The 12,823-nt window shown below is 37.4% G+C and overlaps 1 protein-coding gene across 1 annotated transcript; it reads right to left on the reverse strand.

Annotated features, from left to right (window-relative positions):
• Positions 1 to 6,557: 6,557 nt before the first annotated feature.
• Positions 6,558 to 12,297, reverse strand: LOC128199231 (uncharacterized). Its single transcript, XM_052887844.1, has 2 exons — positions 11,496 to 12,297; positions 6,558 to 7,226 (listed from the first exon to the last, which is right to left on the reverse strand). The coding sequence occupies exons 1-2, from the start codon at positions 12,127 to 12,129 to the stop codon at positions 7,213 to 7,215; spliced, it is 648 nt and encodes a 215-aa protein (XP_052743804.1). The 5' UTR covers positions 12,130 to 12,297; the 3' UTR covers positions 6,558 to 7,212.
• Positions 12,298 to 12,823: the final 526 nt, after the last annotated feature.

Consider the following 12,823-nt stretch of genomic DNA (forward strand, 5'->3'; position numbering starts at 1 on the left):
AGACTTTAATATACCTATTTTAAATACTGAAACATTCTGGACGAGTATTTACTTGTATAACCCAGATTTCTGTTTTGATACATATACTTACGGGTGTGTCAAAGCAAATACTGTGGTATTATGTAACACATACAGGTAAAAAAGACTTCCAGCATACAGTGTTTGTGGACTTTGGAAGCCGCGGTTACTTTGTTAACTCCTATGAGACGCTTGCATTCATCTAATTAAAATAAAACTAACCAAGTGAGGCTTGTGGTCGTACGTAAAGGATTCCGTACTATTATATATTTTTTTACGTAAAAGGTTAAGCATAAGCAAAATGTAAACTAAAATTTCTAAACCTATAACTTTTTTTATATTCAAGTTAGAACTTGACTACAATCTCACCTGATGGTAAGTGATGATGCAATCTAAGATGGAAGAGGGCTAACTTGTTAGGAGTAGGATAAAATCCACACTCCTTGCGGTTTCTTCACGACATCGTACCGGAACGCTAAATCGCTTGGCAGTACGTCTTGGTCGATAGGGTGGTAACTAGCCACGGCCGAAGCCTCCCACCAGCTGACCTGGACCAATTAAGTAAACCTAAATGGGCCCAGCTGGGGATCGAACCCAGGACTTCAGTCTTGTAAATCCACTACGCATACCACTGCGCCACGGAGGCGGTCAAAAATTTGGCTAATATAGGGTATATATTTCTAATGCCGGATCCTATATATGTATTTTTAAACCTGTATGTGGACTATAAAGACAGTCAAATAATTATTATTAATAAATCAAAAAACTTGTGGAAAAAGGAGAACAAAATAAAAAAATATAAAAGAAGACAGTAGATGATAATATAAAATATGTTGCCTTTTATATCTCGTAAATATTTTTGCCACTGTATTTTAATAGTCCCACGGTTCTTACTGCATAACATCATATGGGATTAATTACTGTTGATTTTAAATAAACAATAATAATTTATTATGTCGTAAATATCACCTGATAAAACAACTGCACGGAACATTAATCTGCCGCGCGCCTGTGGCTCCAGATATTTTCTTCGAAAGTTCACCTATAAAGTAATAATAGTAGAGGATCCCTATTTATGATGTAATTCACCCATCTGTTTACTGGATAAATAGTTTTTTATAACAAATGAAATATACCTTATTAATATATTGCCAATTGATTGCCTAAAAAAATTCAGTCCATATGATTAATTAACATTTTTTTTTTACTTTTTAGTGGTTTGATAAAAGAAAAATTCCATACATAGCAATTGAGCTAGCGAAAGTATGAAGCCTACAGAATATACAAACGTTAGATTGAATATTATTTTCCTGTCACGAGTCTTTTATAGGCAGATACAAACAGCACAGATCTGATTATTGAATTTTAAATTTAAAAATCTAAAGTTAAATTAAAATTTCAAGACGAATACGGTGGTATAGGGTTGGCTGCAATAATTCAATCCTGGATTGCGGACATAATTGTAATCATAACATGGCTTGAAATTTTTAAGGCAACCAATTGGCAATATAGTTATTGACACGTTTAATTTTATATACCTTTCATCCAGTTAACAGATGGGTTAGGGTATTTTCTTATACGTCTCTTAGACTATAAAGGAATGCCACAAACCTACGAGTATGTTCAAACAAACTTTCCCCGCAACTGTGTAAGTTAAGGTCCCTGTTTTGTTAAACTCTTTAATTAACTTGTATTGCACCTGCTCTCGGTGGGATTCCCTAAACTTTATAACACGATGTGTACACTTTTGTTAAAATACCTCCCAACAATAAGCGTAATGTTTAATTTACTTTATCCAGACGTAGTTTACGTTATCATGTAGATACGTAAGTGTATTTAAATGTTTGAGTTCTACTTTGCATTTCTATAATAATAAAATACAACTGACTTCAAAATAATAAAGATACTAGCTGACGCCGCGCGGTTTCACGCGCGTGGTTCCCATTCCCTTTGGAATACAGTGATGATATATAGCCTATAGCCATTCTCGATAAATGGGCTATATAACACTAAAAGAATTTTTCAAATCGGACCAGTAGTTCCTGAGATTAGCGCGTTCAATCAAACAAACAAACAAACTCTTCAGCTTTATAAAATTAGTATAGATTTTTACTAAACTAAAAAGCGAAAAATAACATCGTATGCTACCTAACTTCTCAGTTTGCTCAGTGCGATCAGTTTGAAAGCACTATCAAGGTAGTGATGTATGAATTCAAGCCGTTTGTGCAAGAACTGTCTGAAAATCCTAAATCTTTATGATTTAAACGCATCCATCATCAGATTAACACCAGACTTATTGAATTGTAGTGCTTTATAAAAAACTTAATGAAAACAGTAACGGATTAGTTGTCCCTATAATATTCGAAAGTTCCCCTCGAATTCTCTAATCCCCTCTATAGATTTATTATAAGTATAGAAAGATAAATAATTTTAAACAAATAAAATATATAAAAGTTATTGTGTAAACATCCCAAGATAACACCATTCTGACAAAAGTTAAAGTAATTAAAGTCTCTCTAACTTTCTGGAGAGAAGGTAATTACATAATTAAAGGTAGATAGTGTGAACTTAATTGGACCGAGTACGTGAGGTATATACGTGGAAACTTACCTCTTTTAACTTTGACTGTGGCGTATAGAAACATCTCTGTTTGTTTCTTTTATATAATAACATCCCTGAAGAGGAGTAAAGTAGCCTCGATTATTTTATTAAGAAATATCAAGAATAAAATAATCTTAAGAATTAAAGTAATTTAATAGATTTTAATTAATCTTAGGATCAAGTTCGGGCTTTTTTTTCTTTTGTGACTACTTACTGTGCCGTGGGAGACTAACATTTCGAAGGACTACAGTTTATAAGTGAATAAATATTATAAACTAACTAAAAATGGCTATGTAGTTAGTCTGTATGCCGTTGAAGTAGGTGCGAGAGGATTACCAGCAAAATCTCTCTATAACTTGCTTAAAGACCTTGGCCTCTCTAGAAGTGCAGCTAGTTCTATATTAGAACAAGTATCCAAAGCTGCTTTAATAGGATCTTACCAAATTTGGATAGGCAGGGATAACAACACGAGCAGAGAAGGGGAGTGTTGATCGATCTTCAAGGAATTCCTTAACCTTTACTAGTTTAGGACTTTACTCGGTGTTTTTCTCTCTATCACGCGATGGACCCGGCACCTGCACGGTGAATCCATGAAATGCTAAGATATTCGTTTCAGTCAGTAAATATTCTATTAATAATTTATTTCAATTAGGCTTTGTTTACAAGCATTTTCGAAACGTCAGGTATTAATATTATAAGATAATGGTGATAATAGGTAATTAGTCGAAAACTTAAAATTAAAGTTACGAGGGTTCCAAAGCGTCTTGGTCCGAGAAGAGCCCACAACAAACTCAGCCAGGTTTTTTCTCTTTATTAGTTTATCACCATTTAACAATAGCTATACATATTATAGGTAGCATGTATACAAGCTGTTTTGTCGTTTGTGATATTTTCAGCAAAACTTTCAACCTAGAATTGGAAAGTTTGGTGGTATTACATTCCCATGCCCCGGAGAAAACTTCAATCTGTCAGTTTCTGTGTCTCTAACGTGCGACCACACATCGTATCTCATGAAGAGAAGTAGACATAAGTACTACGACGCTACCGGAAATATCGCCACCTCTTTCATTGCGTAGGGACGAAAGAGGGACTACTACGCCGCTATTGGTTGAAATTGTGTCTATTTCTTTATCTTCACAAGATATGTCTTTGGTCGCATGTTAGGACCACTGATCATTATCATTAACATCTGATAGTGGTCCACCCACCTGCATTGGAGTAGTGTGGTGGGTCTAAGCTCCATATTTTATAATGAGGGAGATCTGGCCCTGTACTAAGCCATTACTATAGGCTGATAATAATACCCTACCGTCGTAACAAATTTAAACTAACCAATTTATGTTAAATTTGCTTTTATGTCATATCATAATGTTAATCGCCAATTCTACTTTATGTTCCTGTCACGGTTTTCAGTCAGCGAGGGTGGTTAGCGAAGCGATTCAGCTGAAGCGTGTTTATAAACCAGAGTTTATTATGGCCATAAGATTATGAACGAGGTTTAGGCCTTTAAAATATAGAAATCATAAAATATCAATTGAAATATTCGTTTGTTCGTTGTCAACCCATATTCGGCTCACTGTTGAGCTCCAGTCTCTTCTCAGAATGAGAAGGGTTAGGCCAATAGTCCACCACGCTGGCCCAATGCGGATTGGCAGAGTTCACACACGCAGAGAATTGAGAAAATTCCCTGGCATGCAGGTTTGCTCACGATGTTTTCCTTCACCGTTTGAGACACATGATATTTAATATCTTAAAATGCACACAACTGAAAAGTTGGAGGTACATGCCCCGGGCCGGATTCGAACCCACACCCTCCGAAATCGGAGGCAGAGGTCATATCCATTGACCTATCTATCTATTGGCTATCACGGCTCAATCAATTGAAATAATTATGGATACAACAAATAATGGTAGATTTTTTTTATAAGGGGATCCTCAAAAAAATAGAAATAAATAGAAATAACATCGATCGAAAGTACTGTCAGGCACATTTTTCATTTTATGCTGATTTTGTACATTAGCTGAAATTATATTCAGTGGTGATAGATATATAAAAATTGTCTATGACTTAAGTGATTGCGCTACCTTCGCTTACCTTTCAGTGGGATCAGCGAAAGAATTTAAAATGCAAATTCTTTTAAAACTTTCCTTATGAAGCTTAGCGAAATTTTAATATTCTTTTCTTAGATAAATGGAGTACTAACCGATAGTCTTTGTAGTGTAAACCGCAGCCACTTAAGTCTATCTCGCTTGAGTTTGTTGAGAGTAAACGTATATTTTAATGGTAGAGGAATTTAAGTGGGAGGTGTAATTTGTAGATTGTTGAGTTGCAACGGGAAGCAGTGCACTCTGCTTTCATTTTATATTTCGTATTGACAAGATCCACTTCCTGTCAATATTAGTCATGACATAACAAGGTATCATGACAAATATTTAAAAATATCTCGATTCCAGATTACCGAGAGCGCATTAGATTCTAGGTTAATATGATGTTAAGGCTGGATCAATTAATTACTTATTACGTCGCAGCTGGGGTTATTAAATCTAAAATTACTCCACAACTGTGTTCGACTCTTCTACTTGTACTGTACTGTTGTAGTAAAAAACACACTATGTCGTTTATCAATATTTCCTAAATACTTACCTATTATAGACATTTTTTTTCCATTGCAAATCTATTACTATTATTTTTTTTTATTATTTTATTGTACAAGAAACAAAAAGTGTCACATAATTAGGTACATAAACAGCCATCCTCATAAACTTGACGAATTTCAACCAACAAATTTCAAATATTCAACCTTTGAAGGAAAATAATAAGGTACATAAAACCAAAGTTACAGTAACAAATAGGTAGGTATAATGTAAATAATGATTAACTGTATCCACATATTTTATGTAAATAATAATGTCCTACTTTTAATCCATCACTGCATGACTCCCTGAGGATAACAACATTTACAATAATTGCAAACTCGTAGGTATGTTTCCTTATAATCATAGGATTGCTACTGATGGATACATGCATGGTTTCATCCGAGCTAAATGTTACTTTCCTTAGAGATTAAACTGTTGCATTCTCTGAAAACCTATGCAAAGGTATGACAGACGTAGTTCCATCAACTATTACGCTTCTGCAGCAAAACCGGTCATATATTTTTTACGTTAACTTAGCAGTTTGATTTTTGACGTGACAACGTCTTATAATTCGATGAAGCCTGATGCAAACTCGAAAAAAGATGACGTCATGCGTCGTTCCCTCGCTCTAGGGTTGCCAACTTTTTTTACAAGAAATAAAGTAGCTCTCTCGCTTCTCGCTCTCTCTTTTGAAAAATGCAACCATTCCATCAGTATTTTCTGACGTCGTCATATTCAACTATCGTCAGTAAGCCGACTTTACAGACAACCAATTTTATTTTTTTATTTTCTTTCAACTTCAGGGGACTGTAGCTGTAGATCATCATTACATAATTATCTGTAATTTTAGCTTGATAACTTCACACGATCTGAGAGAGAAATGGACTTGACAGACAGACAGACAAACAGTCTTTACTCCTTATATGGTACGGAGCCCTAAAAATATATAAAAAAATGTACAGATACCATTGTCTGGAGTTTGTGTCAGCCTAAAATTTACCACCAACGTCCCTTGGGTCAAAGTAATTAATTTTGACGTATGTCACTCACCCTTCGCCGATAAGCCGAATCATGTATTGTGTGAGATTTTTGGGGTGAATTTCTATGGCGGACGACATAAATTGTCAAGTTAACCGCGGATTATCCAGTAAATAGATAAATGAAAACATGTGCGTTGTTTTGGCAATAGAATGCGAATATATAAATGTCGATTTTTTTTCTATTTACATCAAATAAAAGCCTTTACTTATTCAAAACTGTTATTTCTCTAATATTTATATGGATGGAAATGAAACACTGTATACGTGATTAGTCTATAATCCGGACTGCCACATGACGGCGCGGGCGCAGCCGCGTCAAGTCGATTAAAATACTACCCACATAATAACATCCCTCCCCCAATAGTTACAATTACACAAATTAAAAAATAATTATCAGAAATATTTTCTGTAGTCTAAATGTATAGGCTTGCGAGCCCGCTTGGATCTGGGGGTTCTAGCATCCGGTGAATGGACGGCTGTATGAGTCGGAGACGTCGAAGTGCTTGGGTCTGGGTTTGTTTCTTGATTTGGTCTCATATGCGGTATCTCTGGACTCTGGTTAGTAATCTCACTACCACAGGTTGCTGGTTCTACTACTGCCGTCCGAGTCTGAGAACCTGTTGGTTGCGACTTCAATATCACCGGAGGTAATATGGCATTTGGACCTGACTCGTTCTCGTTACTCGCAATGATCTCTTCATCAACCGTGACCTCTCTTTCCCCCTTCAATTTACAAATTTGACTCTTATGTCTTTTAAATTCCACATTACTATCTGTAAGTCTCACTACGTACACGGACCGGCCTAGTTATCTCAATATAATGCCTTTAGCCCAGACACTGACTGGTTTATTATAAGTTTTTATTAACACAACTTCACCAATTATAAAATCTATTTTTCTTTTCCCATCATAGTGCCTAATCTGCGAACACTGATTTTTCCCTACATTATTTGACATCGCTCGGTCGAGTGGCGATAATTGCTGCGCCGGTTTTAATAAATCTAACCTACATCGTAAGTTCTTACCGAGCAATATCTCAGCTGGAGACCGATTTGTGGTGGAGTGCGTAGAATTGCGATAATGAAATAGAAATTCGTTTAACTTAATGTTTATATCTTTTTTTGATGTTCCAGATAACAAAATGCCCTTTAATGCATTTTTTATTATTTTCACGAAACTTTCTGCCTGGCCGTTACTTTCCGGATGGTACGTAGGTGAAGTTAAATGATTTATTCCATTGTACTTGCAGAAATTTTTAAACTCTGATGATGTAAAAGACGTACCATTATCGCTACATATAGTATTAAAAAGACCAAATTTCGACATTATTTCACTTAACTTTTCAATCACTACTCTAGAACTATAACCATTGCTCACGTCATAAACTTCCACCCATTTAGAATAAGCATCAACTACTATTAAGTATACTTTATTATTAAACGGCCCTAAAAAGTCTACATGGACTCTGTACCAGGGTTCGGGAGGAAAAGGCCACGGCGTGAGCGGCGCGCGGCGGGGCGCGGGGCGCAGCTGCATACACACGTCGCAGTTACCTACCACTGCTTCTATACTCGCGGACATATTTGGCCACCAAAACCGCTCTCGTGCAGTAGCTTTCATTTTAGCTACCCCCAAGTGACCTGTATGAAGTTCCTTAATGACTGTTTGTTGGATAGCCTTGGGATAACTAATTTAGCCCCCCTCATAACGCAACCCTTCTCAATCGATAGCTCGTTCCGACAACTAAAATAAGGCTTTATATCCCTATCGTGCACTTTTTTCGGCCAACCGTTTAAAATATAATCGCTAACCTTTGACAAATTTTTATCAGATTTGGTACACCGCAACACATCCTGGAAAACTGCGGGCATCGAATTAGCGTCCCACACGAAATTCATATAACAACTATTATCATTTGCGCTATAACCTACTACACGCTTACAATCATTCTTACTCGTAGTGCTGTTACACGTCGGCGTTTCTACGGCGCGACTTAAGTAGTCGGCAGAGTTATTTGCACTACTAACGTATTCTATGCTGTAGTTATATGCCGACAAAAACAACGCATACCTTTGCAAGCGGTTGGCCGTAATTTCGGGTATACCGCGACCAGGTTGAAAAATAGACAACAACGGCTTGTGATCAGTCCTCAAAATAAATGGATCTGCTCTGCCATATAAATATTGATGGAACCGACGGACACCAAAAATAATCGCCGTAGCTTCCTTTTGAATTTGACTGTACTGTTTCTCCGCTGAATTCAATGACCTAGACACATAAGAAACAGGTCGTTCGCACCCGTCGGTCCCTATTTGGGATAAAATTGCTCCAAGACCGAAGGGTGACGCGTCCACAGTGAGAACTATTTTTGCGTCTGGATCATAATGTGCTAAGGTATTTTCCGAAGCTAAATGCTTTTTTATTAATTCAAAAGCCTGTAAATGTGCTTCCTCCCAGTTCCAAACAACATTTTTCTTCAAAAGCAAATGTAAAGGACTTAAAATACTTGAAGCATTTTTAATAAACCCCCTGTAATAGTTTACTAATCCCAAGAATGATTTTAATTCGCTAACATTCGTAGGGACTTTCGCGTTAAGAATAGCCTTGACCTTATCTGGTGACTTGTGTAATCCATTTTTATCAATAATGTAACCCAGATACGATACAGAGTCCTGAAAAAAAATACATTTATCTTTTTGTAATACCAACCCCGCGTCCTCTAATCTCTTAAAAACTTTATTTAACCGATTTACATGTTCCTGTTCCGTTTTTCCTGTAATTAAAATATCGTCAAGGAACTGAAGTACTCCATCTATGCCTGATAGAATTATTTCTAAGGTTCGTTGAAATATAGCCGGTGCACTTGATAATCCAAACACAAGGCGTGTGTACTTAAAAAGACCTTTGTGAGAATTTATGACCGTTAATAATTGCGATTCCTCTTTTAATTTCAGCTGGTTGTACGCATTAGACAAATCTAATTTGGAAAATTTTACTCCGCCATGCAATTTAGAAAATAATTCCTCAATTCGTGGAAGCGGATATTTTTCAACTAAAAGTTGTTTGTTTAACGTAGCTGAATAATCTGCACACACCCTTATGTCACCATTATTTTTCAAAACGGGCACTATAGGACTCGCGTATTCAGAAAATTGCACCGGTTCAATGACCCCTAATGACGTTAACCTCTCTAATTCCTTTTCTAACTTTTTCCGGAGGGCAAAGGGCACCGTACGCGCTTTAAAAAAAATCGGTTTTGAATCAGGCTTCAAACTCAAAGATACTTCAATATTTTTACAACATCCTAATGAATCGGAAAACAATTTAGGGTATTCGCTTACTAGCTTCTCAACGCAATCTAATTTCGGTATGCAAGCATTTACAGAGCATATTTCTAAGTTAAATTTAAATATAAAATCACGACCGAGTAAGGGTGGGCCACCGCCTTTTACCACATATACGTCGATGATTTCCGTTTTGCCCCGGTATGTAAATTGCAAAGGTAACACTCCTATTGTATCGATAGTGCTGCCATTGTAACTTTGTAAAAATTTGGTATTGGTTTTTAACTTATGTTTAGCGAAATATTTATAATACGTCGAATCTGCTATCGCCGTAACGGCCGAGCCGGTGTCTACTTCAAAGCACAGAGATACGCTATCCACCACTATGGTCTCCCGCATCGGTTCGCCGCGATAGCTGCGAAGATTAAAAATAAGACGCTTACCATCATCGCCATCCGCCCGAGATTCCTTACAATATTGTAAGAAATGTTGTTGGTCGCGCCCTCTGTCTGCTACACAGACGCGCGCCAAATGACCTTTGACCCTGCACCGCCTACAGGTGTAAAACCTGTATCTACACACTTGATTCCCGTGGTTTACGGATCCGCACACTTCACACTTCCTATTATTTTTAATGGGTTGGCATTAGAATAAGGTCGCCTTCCTAGAAATAAGATGATGATATCAGAGGATATTGTGGAGTCTAATAATACCTCTACAACATGATTTTACCCGCTGAGACTGATAGTTTTTTTTTTTTTGTTAAAAAAGTTTTAGGTTATGTGCGTATATTTTGGCCAGATTTCATGGTCTAAAGTCACTGGTTTTATATTTTTTCACTCACAATTATCACAAGCATAACTCACAACACAAGATAATACACATTTTTAACAAGAAATCCCAAAAAAACATAAATAATTAAATACAATTAATATTTTTGTCAATTTTCATTTGACTAAAGCAATAATGTCACAGACTAACCTAACAAACGTGTTTTTAGCCACAGATGCATGACAGTAAACCTAGAATAACCACAGATAATGAAATAGTGTTAGATAATTACAAAATTTGGGCACCCCGACTCCAAGCAGTCTTGTCTGCCCTACCCCTAGAGTGTTTTTGTAAAGCGCGAAGCCAGAAGCTCGCGAAGAAGGTCCTGAATGAAGCAAACCTATGAGGCCTAGTTGAGCGAAAGGGGGAGGTGGCGAGCGAAGCGAGCCGGCGACCTCTGTAGCGAAACTAAGGTCCGAATAGGTGAAGCTGAATGAAGGGGCGACGAAGCGAGTCTTCTGGCGTAGCCACTTAAAAATGCTTTCTGCCATTACTAAAACTTTGGCACAGAAGAAGTTTGGCATTATCAGTACAATAAAGATGATATCCATCCATCCATTAATTTTGGCAATAATTTCGAATTTATTAGTAGTATTTGTTAATCTGTGACAAATTTGCTATTCTATGTCAAAAATCTGGAACCCAGAGCCGTAGTCTGTGTCAGTCATAAAAAACTTGGTCTATGGTTGACACAGCTGATAACTGTCATTATTTTTTACAATATTAATTAATCATTTACAATACTATTAAGTTTTTTTTAGTTTTCTTGTAAAAAAAAAGTGAATTATCTTGTTACAAGTGATGCATAAGATGATTGTGAGTGAACCGTGATTATACCAGTGAGGTTTGACCTACAAATATACGTACTTAACCTAAAAAATTCGTAAATTTAAAAAAATCATAAAAAAAAACTACTACTTTCAGCGGTAAATAAATAACGTAGGGAGGTCCCCCACCTCCCCCCCTCCCCTTCCCCCTCCCCAAAACCCCTCGGTCGAGGCGACCTTATTCTAATTATTACCCTTTTTAATTACCGACTCGGAATTAACGACACTTCCTTTATTAGCACTTGTCACTTTTCTACCTTGAGAGCCGGCCGGTTGGGCCGACACTTTATGCACCTCGACGACTGGCGAGAAGGTCAAATCCTGAACCTGTGACTGTGGGACCGCTTGCCGCGCACCTTCTACGGCACAATGCACACTTTCAGCCACTTGTACCGCCCTTTCCATTGTGAGCCCTTCTAAAGACTTTTCGAACAATCGCTCCCGAACCTTGCCGTGAACCATCCCAAGGACGAACCGGTCGCGCAGCATTTCATTTAAAACACTTGTGGGGAACTTGCAATCCATTGCTAAACCACGTACACGGGCAGCCCACTCGCTAATGGACTCACTGTGTTCTTGCCGGGCACCATGAAACTTGAACCGTTCCGAGAACCCACATTTTTTTGATTTTAAATGGCCATCAAGTAACGATACCGCTTGCTGGTATGAAAGAGATCCAACCTCATTAGGTAGTGCTAAATCCCTTATGAGTTTAAACGTCGTTTCCGCTAAGCTGCTTAGTAAGATCGCCCGGCGCTTCACACCCGACTTGTCGTCGGTATCGTTTATTTCGTTCGCTAGGAACCATTGTTCTAACCGTCCTTTATACAAGTCCCAGTCTTGCTGTTCGTGGTTAAACACTGTTATCAATCCAACTGATACTTTTTCCATGTTTACACGCGTAATAATTCGTAATAACTCGTCGCCACTGTTATTTCTCTAATATTTATATGGATGGAAATGAAACACTGTATACGTGATTAGTCTATAATCCGGACTGCCACATGACGGCGCGGGCGCAGCCGCGTCAAGTCGATTAAAATACTACCCACATAATAACAAAAACTATGTCTATTTGGTATATCTATCGATACACCTACACTTAGTTTTTAAATATCAGAATGTAATATACTAGTAGACGACTCCGCGGTTTCACCCGCGTGGTTCCCGTTCCCGTAGAAATACAGGGATGAATTATAGCCTTCCTCGATAAATGGGCTATCTAAAACTGAAAAAATTTTTCAAATCGGACCGGTAGTTCCTGAGATTAGCGCGTTCAATCAAACAAACAAACAAACTCTTCAGCTTTATAATATTAGTATAGATTTTTCATACTTGTCCTAGCAGACGAGGAGGAATAGAGGAAGTACTCACAGATGCTGAGAACTATTATGATTAGGAGAGAGGAAAGAGAACAAGCCGAAAAGTAAGAGAGAGAAATGAAAAATAGAAAGTCAGTAGGAAGAACTGCACTGCGGTTCCATACTGAAAGACAGTCTTCTTCTTTCTTTCTTATCTTAAATATAATTACATGAATTTACTTACTAATATGCGAAACTACCCGCCAACCTGCTCGGAGCAGCAT

The sequence above is a fragment of the Bicyclus anynana genome, chromosome 2 (genome assembly GCF_947172395.1).
Source record: "Bicyclus anynana chromosome 2, ilBicAnyn1.1, whole genome shotgun sequence".
NCBI lineage: Eukaryota > Metazoa > Arthropoda > Insecta > Lepidoptera > Nymphalidae > Bicyclus > Bicyclus anynana.